Source organism: Agelaius phoeniceus, chromosome 3 (genome assembly GCF_051311805.1).
Source record: "Agelaius phoeniceus isolate bAgePho1 chromosome 3, bAgePho1.hap1, whole genome shotgun sequence".
In the NCBI taxonomy this organism is placed as follows: Eukaryota; Metazoa; Chordata; class Aves; order Passeriformes; family Icteridae; genus Agelaius; species Agelaius phoeniceus.
This window is the reverse complement of record NC_135267.1, coordinates 107,472,125-107,487,320: the sequence shown is the minus strand read 5'-3', so window position 1 is coordinate 107,487,320 and position 15,196 is coordinate 107,472,125. Positions and strand designations below refer to the sequence as shown.

Sequence of the window (15,196 nt, the reverse complement as noted above, 5' to 3'; positions counted from 1 at the left end):
AGGAAGTGCAAGGAGCTACAAGATTAAGGGTGTGGGACAGTGACAGGCTCCAGCCCCAGCAGGGCATGGAGAGAGGGAAGGTGCTGCTCACTGTGTCTGTCACCTGCAGAAAGGGGTGCCCTGGGAGCAGAAAGGGAGGAGGCTTCTGCAAAAACTTAGTGGTGTGGAAGAAGGCTTGCTCAGGTGTGCAGTAAAATCTCCATCAGTGGAAACTTCTCAGGATACATGTAACAAATCTCTGCTAGAAACAGCTTTAAGCTAGGATGATGACTGGATCTCCTTGTGAGGGCCACTGGAGCCCAGTTTTCCTCTCTCAAGCAGCATTGCTGCTGCAGCCACTGAGTCCTGTAGTGTCTGAAAGAAGGCAGCATCTCAACTCAGGGGTTTGGATATGGTGCCTGCATTTCCACCCCCCCTTCTCTCATTTTCCAGGCTTTGGGAACAAATTTTAAATGCTCAGCAACTTTCAGGACAACACATTAAGTAGGTCACATCACAACTTTGCCAGCTGATTTATTTTAAAAGAGTGAACCAGTGATGAATTCCATACAGCCTCTTTTGGTAAAGGCATCATCTCCTCTACAACTCAATTTATGGTGTAAGAAGGTTGGTATTTTTATGGCACTTCTCTTCAACATAAAAGGAAATTTTTATGAAGACACTTCAATCACTTTCTTCTATTTTTTTAAAAAACAAATTAGGAAGGTTTTCTTGTGTGTGTGTGTTCAAAGGCAGTGCTTATATTCTGGTTGGAAGCTTCTTTTTCTTTCCTCGCTGAGGATTTCAGCTGGATCAGCTTCCTGAATTGAATTGCTGAATGAACACCAGGGTGAAGGCAAAAGCTGGCAGGAGAGAGGCACTGAGCACATCTGGCTGGAGGCAGGGGGTAAGGAAAAGACACAGTCTGAGTGAGGAGAACAAAGGGGATCCAACCCCTGGTTGCTTTTCTGAGGGTCTACCTACATCACAAGAGGCGGCCACAGCCGTGGGATGGAAACCTGTGAGCGATGGTGATGTAAAAGAACAGCTGGTCCTGGAAGCTGATTTTAAGTTGTAGCTTCTTTTTCCCTTCCAGACCCTGTGGGGATGCAGCAGGTTTCTCTCTGAGGTCAAGACATCTCTGCCACAGCAGCAGAAGCAGCAGCTGCAGGTGTTTGCTCCCACTTTTCTCTGCCCTGGTGCTGCTCCATGGGTATTGTGAAATGCAGGGCGCCCCTGATGAAGGAAATGATTGGCATCTGACTCCATTGATTCAGAGGGCTGAACAATTGCTTTATTAAACTATAATTTATTACATTATTGAAGAGACACTACACTGTACTATACTAAATTACATACTAAAGGAAACTCATGACTGTCTCCAGACAGTCAGGACACAGCTTTGAGTGATTGGCCAAGGAATCAAAACAATCCTCAGCAGAATCCAACTGACAAATCACTTCAGGTAAACAATCTTCCTAACACGTTCCACATGTGCAAAAACAACAGGAGCAGAGAATACAGATAAGAATTGTTTTCTCTTTCTTCTCCCTGTGCTTTTCCAGCAAAAAAAAGCCCTGAGAGAGAGAATTATGTCTCTCTCTGTCCAGAGAATGTGGCTGCCACACACGGCCGTCCTTGTTTTTCCCAAGCACGAGCCAGTGGATCAGCCCAGTGCAGAGGAGAGGCAGGAACCTGTCCTGGCCAGCTGCCCCCTGTCCTGCTGTGGCTCCCATGGTCAGGCAGGTGTTTAATCCCAGGGAAGGCTTTGCAGTCTGCTGAGCAGAGGGGTCAGGAGAACACTGCCCAGCTGGAGCCAGGACATGCTGCAGCCCTGGCTTCCGTGGGCTCTGCATCCCACTGGCAGCAGTGCTTGCAGGCTGTGTGCTGCAAGGTGTCCTGTGCCTGCAGCTGCTCTCGAGGGAGCTTTAGAAGCACTCCTCCCCTTTCCCCTCTCTTTCCCATTTCCTAATTTTTCTTTTAAAAGGGGCAGGAGGACAGACTGTCTGCCTGAGCGCTGCCTGGCACCAGGTGGGAGGTGATGGCTGTGTCCCAACCTGTGCCCATCCAAAGGGACCCAAGCAATCCCCTGTGATGGAATACATGTCCTGTGTGCTTCCATCATATGTGTGCTCACACAACTGGCTCTGTGCCTCACCCTTTCAGCTTCTGCAATTGCATTTAACAACCTGAAGGCTGAGGTTTCAGCCCAGAGAGAACAAAGCCCTCCTGGATGCAGGACAATGTGTCATCTGTGAGTGGCACATTGCAGAGAGGCAAATCCTGCACCGTGTGCACTGTCTGCATCCACCTATTCCCAGATCTTTGAAGGACTTGTCTGTGTGCTGCTTTGAGGTGTGGACAGTGTTCAACATGGGCACAAACTGATTTTTGCCTCACATGCCCTGGTGGTGCTCAGTTTCTGTCTAAACCACTGGTGGATATGAGACTCAGTTACTGGAATCTTCAGAAATATCAGCATTAATACCACTTGTGTTTCAGTGATCTTTCATAGTAGTGCTTATGCTTTTGGAAGTAAAGATGGACCCCTATGGGAAAAGGGATTTGCAATCAGTTCCCAGTTTTGCCACAGCCCTTCCTCTCTGACTTTAACCAGGTTAATTCTCTTGATATCTTGAATTTTCCTAATATTACTATCATGCTTTAAAAGCTATGGGGAAATTAGTAATGAATATTTGTCAGGTTGAGATCCCCAAGAGGGATTTAGAGATGTTTTGTAATAGTGGCATAGAAACATTCTGAGTATGGAGAACCACACCAAGGTATGGCTGTGATCCTGCTGCTTAAGCCTGGCCTGTCCCCCTGTGTAGGGGCTGACTGTGGCTCATAAGAAGCCTTGGTACATCACTGATTCTGGTTTTAACATATTGAGAAAGTCTGTGTTAGTGGATAGGCCTCAACTCCTTCCCCATTTTGACCAGAAATCCTGCCAGTGGTGGAGGATATGGTTTGGTGGACATGGAGATATTCAGTTGAAGATTTGACTTGATGATCTTGGAGGTCTTTTCCAACCTTAATGATTCCAAGATTCTGTGAATCATCTCAGGAAAGGCTCTGCACTAGGCATATAGTTAAGTTAACAGCTTAACCATGAAAACATTTGGTTATGTGCTGAAAATCTAAGGAATCTGAGTAACCATGGCCTATGGTTACAGGCAAGTTCCTCTGCATGGAAGTACAAAAAAACTCCCCCATATGTGTGTGGGATCCCCCAAAACCAGCACAGCCTCCTGTCTGCTCAGGCTTTGAGCCCTTTGCCTACAGTCCTGGTTACAATTGGCTTTGGCAGCTTATCCAGGGGAATTGAACTGGGACCCTCAAATGGTCCCACTGAGCTGTGGCCTGCTCAGCAGAGAGTGGACACTGTTTTCTTCCCAGGAAGAATCTGGAATAGTGCAAAATGTGCAGAGTTTCACTTCCTATGTTTTCCTCCCTCCGTGAGCCCATCTCATCCTTCTTTCCTCATTTCTTCCATTGCTGGGATGCAGTGCAGCCAGGACATGCATGTGAGGAGCTCCAGCTCCAGGTGAGGAGGTCTGGGAGGCTGTCAGCAGACACCTGCCCAAGGAGGGCACGGGATCAGGGAGCCCAGATATTGGAATGCTGCTTTGGGTTTTGTTTTTCTTTTAATAGGCTCCTCTGTGACCACCAACAGCTCTGGAAACTGCCCTTTATTTCCAGTTCATTGCTTCCTAAACCATTGGATTTGCAAAAGTATTGCAGAGATTGATTCACAAAAGTGCTCTGAGGCCTTGGGTGTGAAATATTGTGACAAAAGAAGGCATTCCAGCTCCTTATTGCATCGCACATTTTAAATCATGGAAAATTGGACTAAAATACAGTAAATTTAGCATAAAAAGGACTGTTTTCCAATTGCCTGTCAGGATCCCTTCAGCCTCATAATTGTTTTCGTGTGAAGCAATGAGTGTAATGCCTGTTGATAGTTGTTTGTTCCCTTGTTGTCTCGAAGTTGCTGGAAGCAATTTACAAGTTACTCTTGCTTAATGTCTAGGAAGAGAAGAGGATGGAAAATTTTTACTTGTTTCTTCTCGGTAAAGAGTTGATTCCTGAAACAACAGACTGGGCTAGGGATGGTTTGAGCCTTGCTGTTGGCTTTGGGGGTTGAAGGCTCTGCCCTTTGTGTGCCCACTGCTTCTGCCATGAGCAGAAATTTGGATGTCGGGCTTGAGTTCCCTTTGCTGTGCCTGCGTGTTTCAATGCCATTTGTGCCACTCCCATTAGAGAAAAGATTGTTATTGAAAGAAACATTACCTGAAGGACAGAATCATTTACTGTTTGATGCTATAGGTCAGTACAGAGTGTTTTCCCTCCAGTGTTTGGTACAGTCCCACTCACTGGATCTGCTCCCTTGCTGGTTGTGCCGCTGTCCCTTTACTGCCAAACACAAATGCTCACCTTAAGCAAATTTGAAGATGATGTTCAAACACTTTTTGATCAGTCAGGGTTTGTTTTCACACCTTGTCTTCCTGCATTGATTGCCCAGGGTGGATGGGGGCCTGAGCAACCTGTTCTGGGGGGGTATTCCTGCCCATGGCAGAGGGGCTGGAACTGGATCATCTCTAATTCCCTTCCTATCCAAACCACTCTGTGATTCTGTGACTGAGGAATCGCATTTGGAATTGCAATGCAGTGAAAGAGCTTCTGAGGGTTTTCTAAACCCCAGCCTCCCTTCACAACCTGTTCAGGGATGACAGCTAATGCTGTGGGGAAGGTGTGATCATCATCTGGGGACTGCACAGCTCCCACAGCACTGAAAGCACCACCATTTGCTCTGTTTGACTCCCAGCAGACAGTCTAATTATATGAAAAAGCATTGCTCTCCATTTGGTCAGAAGATGTATTCTGAGCTAAGTCTACCTAATACTTTCCTGATTTGTGTGGTTTTTGCTCTTTTTTCTCCCTCCCTTGAGCTGGACAACAATGTGGTCTTAGTCCAGCAATCAAACATGAAAGCAAGCCCATATGTATAAAGTACACTCCTCTTGCTGGAACTCACCCAGAAGAGACAAACTGTCTTCATACAGGGGGTCTGGATTTGTCTCTCTTCCCATGAAAAAAAAAGAAAAAAATTCTGGTATGAGAAGTGCCTTGGAATAGGGGCCATGCAGTGGCCAGTGGTGGGCAATGCCAGTGGTGCTGAGCTGTGCTGCCAGACCTGGGAGCTCAGGGATGCAGTGAGGCCTTTGGAAAGCCAGCACAGGGCAAGTCTGTGGTAGGAAAGGGGCTGTCACTTGTCCCCTGTGCCCCAGGGTTAGCAGCAAACATACTGGATGAGTGTCTCCTAGAGAAGGCTTTCAAGCCTTTATTTGAAGTCCGCACCTGGCTTGACCTGAAAAACTCAGCCAGTGGGCAGGAAAGCTGGGATTGATGGTTCAGAAGGGGCCTGGCAGCTCCTGGTATTTTTGGGAGTGCAGTGATATGGTGGTGACTGAGCTATGGGGAAGTCATCTTGCTGCTGTTTGCCTTCTAGGCTTTGCTGCCAATGAACTTCCCAAGGCTGGCTTAGATGGAGCTCTGAGCAACCTGGTGCAGTGGAAGTTGTGGGTGGCAGAACTAGATGAGGGTGAGCAGAACTAGATGAGCTTTGAGCCCCCTTCCAACCCAAACCATGATTCTCCCTAGAGGGCTCTGGGTTTGAAGATGTTGGAGAGCAGCTCTACATCTGCTGGAAGCATTGGGAAGTTTTGCAGAAGGCAGTCTGTGGGAGAAATAGGTGGATATCCTTGGGAAGAAAAAACCTCACTGTTTCTATTCAATTTTCTCTACCCTATTCAAGCTCTGTTCAAGATGACTTCTGCAGCTCATTGTAGAATTGCCAGCCTGGAAGTGTCAGATGGAGCAGATAGTCCTGTGGGATTCCCTGGCATTGCAGATTCCTCTTCTAAAGCTGGAATTGTCTGGCCTCACCTCCTTTCAAATGCAGACCAAACAAATCCTGACAGTGACTTAGACATCAAAGCTGGGCTCTCCTTCCATGTGTTCCTTTGGGCCCAGCTCCCTGTGTGGCTCTCTGGGTGCTGCTTCCATGCCAGGACTGAGATTCAGACTGGCAGTGCTGGCTCTTGCCCACAGCTGGATCTAAAAGTGCACAGCTCTGGGCCTTCCCACCTCCCTCCTGCCCACCAGGCATGCACACTCAGGCAGGGAGCACACCCCTGCCTTCCCTCTGGCTCACAGAGAGAATCCATGGGGCAACCCCAGCCTTGCCAGCCAGGCCACCCACCCTAGCAGGGATGGATGCGGTTGTGTTCGAGGCTGAGTCAGCTTCCTCCCCACCTCCAGCCTGTGCTCCTCCAGTGGCTTGGTGCCTCCTGTCTGTGTGCTGGGAAGAGGAGGCCAGGTCCCCCTTTTCCTGTGGGAAGAGAGAGCCAAGCCAGTGTCCTGTTGTGCTGCCAGTGGTGCTGGGAGGGGGGCAAACCCGCCGGCCTGGGGGTCAGAGCGAGGGGGTTGGCCTTGTGAGCAAAAGCCACACTAAATTACAGGAGTACTGAGAGCTGTGCCACTATGGGCAAGGGCAAAACACAGTTATTTGTCAAGGTTAACCACTGCCATGGAGCTGCAGTGGGCAGCTGGAAGCTGTGGTGCAGCCACCACTGCCGCGGCCCCTCTGAGCTCGTGGCCATGGGCGCTGTCACTCGGGAAAACAGCTCAGGAATGTTTCCTTCCCCTGCACCTGCCAGCTGCACCTTTTAATTGGGTTTTCTGGGATTGTGTACCTAGTGGTGATTTAACACACAGTGAAATATTTGGGGAATGGCTCCGTCAGTGGACAGCCAGGCAAGGGAAATCCTGCTTTGGACATAGATGCTGTGTTTTCTTTGCTCAGCTCCTTTTCAAATCTTGCTTTGTTCTTTTTGACTTGCACCTCTCTGAGAGCACCCTCCTTCAGGATGTCACTATCCACAGGCTGATTTAAATTGGGATCACCCTTAATGAGGCCACGTTGTAATTCAATGCACTCTTCTTTCCTCCCCACACTGGCCAGAGGTTCTTCCCATTCCTGCTGCTGCATCCTCTCAACCCAAAGAGACTCCTCCTGTTTCCACACTCTTTCTTGGTGTTTCCCAGGCAGGCTGTAAGAGGAGAGATGTGTAGGAGAACTGATGCACCGAATTCAGGGTGTTCAGATGTGGTTACTGCTGCAGGGCAGTAGTGGCAGACCTTGCTGTTTCTCCAAGTTGTCATTTGCTGGGACATTTGCACATGAGATGGAGCTGTGCTTCTGCCTCCTGGTGGGAGCTGACTCCTGGATGGAGATGTCATGCCAGGCTGGATCCCCTGTCCTTTTTGGGATAACAGGACCTGCAGCAGTGCTGGAAGGCTGCTTAAGATTTGCCCTCCTTTTTGGCAGGCAGGAGGTGTATGAATCCTGGCTGCACTGCGATTAGAAGGTGCTCCCCGTTGAGTGCTTGATGGTAAACTCTGCCAGAAGCAGTGGGATACAGGAATCCCTGTGTCTGCATGGTGCAGCTCATTTGCACTTCTCCCATTTCCCTACCCTGCTCAGGGAGCCCTACTCAGGCAGATGGGGCTTTTCCAAGGCCAGCTGTGTCCCAGTTCTGTGTTTCATGGCTCAGCAACATCCCCTCAAGAGCTGTCCCTGGGAAGTGAGGAAAGGGGAATGGCTGCAGCTTGGATTTGGGGAGAAGGGAATGGGCTAAGCACAGCAAATGGGTTAAGCACAGCTGTGCAGAGGCAGGAGCCAGCCTGGAATATGGTGCCTGGACTGGGAACTGGTTCCCAAGCCTTCTCTGCTCCCCAAACTTTCTGACTCACATCCTGTATCCACCACCATGGTGTGCACATGCTGTCTCTTGCTACAGGCATGTTTCAGAGTCTTACCAGAGTCCTCCTGAAATCCATAAGTGAAGCACTGTTCCACTGTAAGCAAAGCATTGGTCAGACCCATAATAAACAGCAAGCTCTGACATTTAACACATGTAATACTGTTTGCCCAGTTTTAAAAAAGGAAATATTATCTAAGCACTTCTCTGAAGACTAGAGCCACCCACGCTTAGCTGTGCTCAGTTTGGCCAGTCTGACCTGTGCAATATTGCTATCACTTCCAGAATATAACATTCTGAACCCCTTATAAATTGTGCAATGTACTGAATGAAAAGTTTCTCTGTATGTTTAAAAATCCCCCACCCCACTCCCAGATCCTTTTTGTGATAGAGAATAAATAAAGAAAAACTTTATAACTCCCTGAACTGATAGAAAATTAGCACGGTCATAAAAGGCCTCTGTGGCTTTAGCAATGCAGCTGAAAAGGAAAAATGAATAAACCTGCCACTCATAAAGTAAGGGGCAGAGCTGAAGAATGACTGCTGCCATTTTACCCTCCTGGCCCTTCTCCCCCCTGTGCAAGTGCAAAAATAGCCTCGTGCCCTGTGCAGGAGGCAAGGAAGTGCTCTGCTCTGGGACCCTTCCTGCAGGCACTGCTGTACAGCACATGACTAGAGGATATCCTAAATTAATTTACATAGACATATAAATATAAGCATGTGTGTGTTTTCTGTATGAAATATGAAACCAGTGATTTCTTAGCCAACCCCTTAATTTGTCTGAAACGGCACAGGCATAATGGAAACTGCCCACACATTTTTCCATTGCAAGTTACAAAGGTAAAGAAGCGGGAAATTGGTGACAGAAAAACACATGCTCCTTCAGCTGGCACAGAAATGCCATGGAGCCAGGTGGCAACACACACTCACTCACAGTTTGCTGGGAAAAGTGTCATGTTCACTCTGGTGGTCTTCCTGCTGATGCTCTCCCTCCTCAGCTTGCTGGATTCTGTGTGTTTGGAGGGGAGGGACGTGGCTGTGCTGGTGCCTGTGCAGGTGGACGCAGTGGACATGATTAAATTCGAGTTTGTCCGTATCTGTTTGTCAGGTTTCCTCCTCGGGGTGAGAAAGAGCCTTGCCATGTCACTGCCCCCTGTGTGGTGCTGCATGGTCCTGTGAGTGACAGTGGGCTGGGTTGTGAGCAGGCTCCCTGCCCTGACAGCTCCCTGCCTCTCTAGGAGCAGCAGGGGCTGCTCCTTAAGGTTTCTGCATGGTCTGTCCAGCCTGAACGTGACTGTCTCCAGGGATGGGTGAGTGTGTGACTCTGCTGCTGAGCCTAAGCCAAAGCCACACTGCTGTGAGCCATGTTGGCTGCTGGGCAGCTCCAGGGGTGTCCTGCTGGAGAAGGAAGGAAGGAAGGGGAGAAAGGGAAGGCCAGTGGCTCCTCAGAGGGGGCAGCTCCCTGGGCCACCACTCAGCTCTGCCTCACTCCCTTCCTGCCACCAACAAGAGAGACACCACAAATAAGACACCGTGGTGTTAAGGCCCTGCCATTCAGGCAGGGCAGATTCCTCAAGAGGAAAGGGTAACTTTCCCCCTTTCCTGCCTTCAGCTGGCCCCACTCAGATGTGTCAGGTGCATCAGCAGCTCATTGCAGCCAGCCCTACAACCTCACTGTGATTGCTGTATCTGGAACAGCCCCACGAGCTCACCAGCATTTTTCCAAAGAATGCCTTGTGTTGACAGTGCTAACCAGTCTGCACAGCAGGAGGGGGGAAAAGCAGCTGGTAACTAATGCAGGGCTGTGGGGATTCGTGGATGTGTGCATGGTTCTGGTTTTCTCTATATTGTCCTATAACCCATATGCATCACTGTGGGTTATGTTAGTGGAATTTTGCTGCTCAGCAGCTGTCCGGGCAATGTGAAGCCAGGCCCACTCATCCTTTTAACCATCAAAGGTACAATTCAATCCATTTATGGCTGCCTCAGGGCACTGCTCCACACATCTTTCACAGCAGCTGTGCCAGCTTGATTCATTCCCACCAACTTGACTCAGAAGCCATGCTCTAATCTGTATCTGCTGATTGATCGGGGGTTAAAAATAAGTTGGATGACTTGACTGGTTCCTTGTTTCAGTTTCCCTGCTCAGTTATGCTTGTTTCAATCCCCCCCATGTCTTTGGTTGAGTGTTCCAATATGTCTTTTCTGTGGCAACGTAAGAAACATAACAACAGCTTCTCCTAACCACCGCCCTGTGCCTGGGAATGTGAGCCACAAACACTTCCTTGGGCCTTGCTCTAATATGAAGAGTTCTGTACTTGAAAGATGGAGCTGAGTTTGGCCATGGTAACCTCCATCTCCTTGCTAAAGTCTACTACACAAAGGTATTTGATGTACAGTTTTGGTCACGGGAAAGGAGATAAAGAAAACAGAAAATAAAATAAAATAAGCAGCCTGGCTCTGAATGGATCATAATTTATTATGAAGTAGGACAGACTTTGCTTTTAATGAAGACTGTTACTTGGGAGAACAGACTATCTCAATCTGCTCTCCAGGACTCATCCTATGAAACACCTGGTAGGTCCTATCAGAAGTTATTTGGCTCCCTCAGCGTTTCCAGCCTTGGCAAATTACGAGCGGTAGGACGTGCAACTTTGTGCGTCATTTCATTTATTAGAATAATTTTTCCTCTTCCCCGACACTTTATGTGCTATGTTCTGTATTAATAGTGTAGTAACATTTCTCAATAGCACCATAATTTACTAATCCAACAAAGGGCAGGGATGTGCTTTGTATTTCAAGAATTGTGACCAATTCTCTCATCTCTCTCCCACAGAAACCTGAGAATATTGTTCCCCCCCACATTGTGAAGTAAGAAGCAGAGCTTTCTCCCTGAAAATACCTGTCTTCCCTGTGAAGTGATCCTGGAGTTCCTCGTGCCTTTCATCCATCTGCTGTCAATTTAACTGGCTCCATGAGCTAGTGGCGCCTTCGTATGACCTTGCAAGCATTTAAAAAATCTGGTTTCTATAAAAAAATAAGGGGTGATCCCTATGTTTACCCTCTTTCCCAACTAACCATGTTTTGTTACTACCAGCTTGTGCTAGAACATATCCACGTCCTCCCCACCAACTCAGGCCTGGATCTGGGATGCTCTGATGCCTTGGCCAAGTTTTCCAGCTGCCGAGGTGACCTCAGCGGAGCCGTCGCTGGCGCAGATGTGCGGCGGCTCTGCCCGGACCGCTGCGTTTCTGGAGACCTGGAGCACACTGCTGGGGCTCTGCAGCCCAGCAGATCTGGCAGAGCCTCCAGCACGGCTCAGACTGGGTGTGCACAGCCCAGACTGCCTCTGAAGCCCTGGCTGGCACCACCTGGGCAGACCAACGCACAGCTGGCCCTGCCCGGGGGCACCACGCAGGTGTCCGTCTGTGAGCTCGCAATCAACCTCACCCCAGAGGCCACCAGAGATACAGAAAAGATTTACAGGAAGCCATAGAAGGGTTTGGGTTGGAAGGGGCCTTAAATGTCATCTATGTGTGTCTGTATATAGCAGAGGGAATTGCCTTTTATGTCTGTCTTGAATCTTTGAGCTCGGGCTGACGGCGATGCCGGTCAGCTTTAACTCTGCGTGAGGTTCCATAAATGTGTGTCAGACCACATAACCCCAAAATAGGCATTTCTCTAGTGACATTTAGCCTTGGTTTTCCAAATGAACACACTGACTTGCAGCAAGGCAGTCTTTCACAGGATGGAACTGTAAGTATTTATTTACCCAGGGTGTAACTTTAATCTTTCATCAGAATGCAGATATGAGCTGCTTTATGACAGTTTGTAAACTTGCACTTTATAAAAATTTGGAAATAAAACCTTTGCCTAACAACAGTTGTGTTCTTGGAAATCAAGTTCCATCTACAGAAACCTTTTATGTTAGAGATACATCCCACATGTGAGTCATTGTTACAATTCAATAAATACTTTACAAAAATAATGCTAGCTTTTTTTAAAAATTAAGACACTTTAAGACACCAGTAGTTCCTCCCAGGAAGCTTCCCTTAAAGAATAGCTTCTGCTGTAGGACACTGCATTCAGCATGAGAAAAATGGGGGAAAAGGGCTGGTTGCATCTTTCAGCCCAGGGAACTTGTGGATTCCAGTTTTACTGTTCTCTAAAATAATAAACTTCCTTTTCTTAAAAGAAAGAAACAAGCAGATCCAAACATTCTTCATATTAAAAAGCTGGGATGGAACTGTGATCTTTTTGGTCCTTTGACATGGATTCCTTCTCTGCCCTCACTCCTCCAAAGACTTAAAGCATGCTCAGTTCACAGGTTCACAGCTGCTCTGGAAGCCCCAACAGCTGCGGCTCTGTATCAGAGATGTCTCCAGGAGGGGGCTGCTTGTAACTCTTGCAGAACCACTGCACCAGGACATCTTCTGGCCCATAGGAAAACCCCAGCTACATCTTTCTGCAAACCTACCCCAGGTGGACTGCAAATACCTGAGCTAGAAGGTAACAGGAAGAATTCCAAGAGGAAAAATCGGTAGGGATTTTCTATATTCACTTTTGACTATTGCCCTTCCAAAAAAAATTCTTCCCTCCTTAGATATGACTGGTCATGAAACCAATTATAGAGAAAACTGATGCTGTAGGTGCATTAATCTTGTAAACCATTCCCATATGGAAGAGTACATTCTTCAATCCTATTGTTTATAACAACTTTTAAGTATGTGCCTCCTCAGCTGGGGCCTTGGGGCCTGATGGTGATGGCAGCTAACCCCCACCCCCTTCATTAGGTTACAGATGGGAAATAAAATGAAATGCACATTATTACATGAACGTTATTGCAGTATAAAATCCTATCAGGACAAGACTTATGTATGTCTGTATGCAAAAATAGGTGTGTGTGAGACAGAGAGATATGTGCTTATAAATTACACACACTGTGAAAAATACTCATGTATTATATTACAACTATATACATTCATTAGAAAGGAGCTGACCGGCCCCTGTTGAGGAGCCAGTGCAGCAGCCACCACCAGTTCTTTGGCATCCAGGAAACGAATGCTATTTTGCATCTGAAGAAAAGGAAAATCTTCTCAGTATTCCCTTGCTTCTTGAAACTGCTTGTAGTAGTCCTCGTCTGAGGGGTTTTCTGTACACTTCTGCCCGTTGTTGGGAGGCCGGGCTTCGTTGTAGCGGCTCCAGTCCCCCTTGCATATGATCCAAGGCAGAATGTCCACTTTGTAGTGGAGCTCTGCTGAGAATTCGATGCTGATCAGGTTGGGTGTCCCTGCCCCTTTGCCCCTGGTGATCAGCTGCATGTTGTCATCGTAGCAGCAGTGCTGTGCTGCCAGCGTGGTGCTCTCCAAGGACAGCATGGAGCGGATGCAGTACCGCGCCGTGGGCTTGTAGATCTCCAGCTTTTCCTTTGGACCACTCGCATCCTTCCAGCGGAAGTTCTTCCTCTTGAGCCGGTCAAAGATTTCAGCAGTGCTGTAGGCAACTTCTCTGGGGTAGGAGCAAGGGCAGCTGGGGAGGTCATTGACCACTTTGTGCATGTATTTCTTCAGGAACTCGCTCTTGCAGCTCATCCATCTCTCACAGCTATCGGTATCTGTTTCAGGGCAGGAAATGGAAACTTAAGATACATTAAGCAGCATCCCAGTTGGTGTGATCAGTGACAGCAACTGAGTCAAGTGTAGCTGTTCAGCACTGTTGCCCTGATTTTTAAAGTTTTTCTAAGCCTTCTGATGTTTACGTTCTTGTAACGAACTTTCTCACACACTTTCTTTTATGGAAGGAGAGAAATTTAATAAACTATTGGTTTGTCCAGTGTCATTGGAGAGGTGGCACTGTCACCCTCCAATCCACTGGCACTTTTAGAAATCTATAAATGTTAGAGGCAGAAATTAAAAGTTCTCTTTTTACCATCAGAAAGCTGCATGTCCGTGTCATTTCGTGTCCTATAGTGACACAGCACCAGTGCTCTGCTGCAGAAAGAAAGGGCAGTCACAGTTTGCTGCCCTGCCCACAGTGTACTACTGTGCTGTCCTGTCAGATAAAGAAATCACTTGTGACTGACTTCAGGGCTAGTCTGAGTTACAGGGCAGAACCAGGCCAGTAGGAATCTGTGACGCTTTTTCTACTCGGCAAATTCTAATTAAGCTACTGATATCCCCATGTGGCACAAGAGACACTACCATGGGTTGGTAAGCAGCAGAAAAAGGGAAATCACAGTGATTTGGTGCCAGTTTCCAGTTAGAACCCTTAGTCAGAACACACTCAACAGGAAAAATGGCAGTCAGATGATGAAGGATTAAGTTTCAGATGATGCTAGAGATTCCAAGATAGCAAGTGAGGCCTCTATTACTCTTTCTGAAGTACATTTTAGACCATAATTCAGTCTTTCTTTAAAGAACAAATAGTTTTTTCTATTTGATATTCACTTTTCAAGCATCAATATCTCAAACATGGAGACTGACATCTTATCTGGCAAATGCAGCCAAAAGTGATCCAGGTTCTAAAAGGGTGTATGTGATGAAAGATCAGAGTGGCTGTACATCAGCAGGAGTTTATGGTGCCAGAGGCATGATGTATAGCTGGGATTAAAGAGATTTGTAGACCAGTAGCATATTTAACACCAGCACTTCATTATTTTGCAAGACTCTTGGGAGAATCTAGGTAAACATCTACTGCCTAAAACATTATTTAAGGTGTCTACATCATCCTATGGGCTGTCAAAAACCACCTGCGTATCTTGCTCCACACTTACTTTAAGAGGACTCTGCAGGAGAGAAACTAACTGGGAGCTAAAACTCTTACAGCACACATTCTTGCAAAATATTTACTTAGTGATCTGTGTCCTGTTTTTCTATCTCCTTAAAGAGTCCCATCCTGGCTGTCATTAACTATTGTGCTCTGCTCTCCCACAGTAGGGAGGTACTGGGTTACACTGTTGATTCAATTAATCCAGCATCCAGTGTCTCTGAGTGGCCACACTGTGGTTTCATTGAAGGGACGAAATCAGAACATTGCAGATGTTGGATTGAGTTCTAGATAGTTCAGAATCAAGCCATGCCCTATAAATTTGATTTGGTTACTCCCACTGCAGCACACAGAGCTATAAAGGCAATGCATGCTCATAAAAGTCATTGTCTTTTTTTTTCTTTTGAATTTTTCTGATGTGACAGCTGTATTCTTTTATATGAAATGAAAATGCTTTTATAGGGTCTTCCATTCGAGGCTATTTAATAAAAATAATAAAGAGTGTTTGATTTCCCACCCCTCCATTACTGTGGAGTCTTACAGCTCTTTTCTGAATTAGGACAACAAATAACCCTTTTATGATGAAACAAGCACAGAACTTAAGAGGAGAAAGATTCGATGACCAA

The 15,196-nt window shown here is 47.1% G+C and overlaps 1 protein-coding gene across 1 annotated transcript in view; it reads right to left on the bottom strand.

Annotated features, from left to right (window-relative positions):
- Window positions 1–11,544: 11,544 nt before the first annotated feature.
- ISM1 (isthmin 1) overlaps window positions 11,545–15,196 on the bottom strand; it is a 41,108-nt gene continuing 37,456 nt past the window's right edge. The window contains exon 6 of the mRNA XM_054630503.2: window positions 11,545–13,419. Within this exon, the coding sequence (XP_054486478.2) occupies window positions 12,902–13,419 (518 nt within the window). The 3' untranslated portion in view covers window positions 11,545–12,901. The remainder of the gene's footprint in view (window positions 13,420–15,196) is intronic.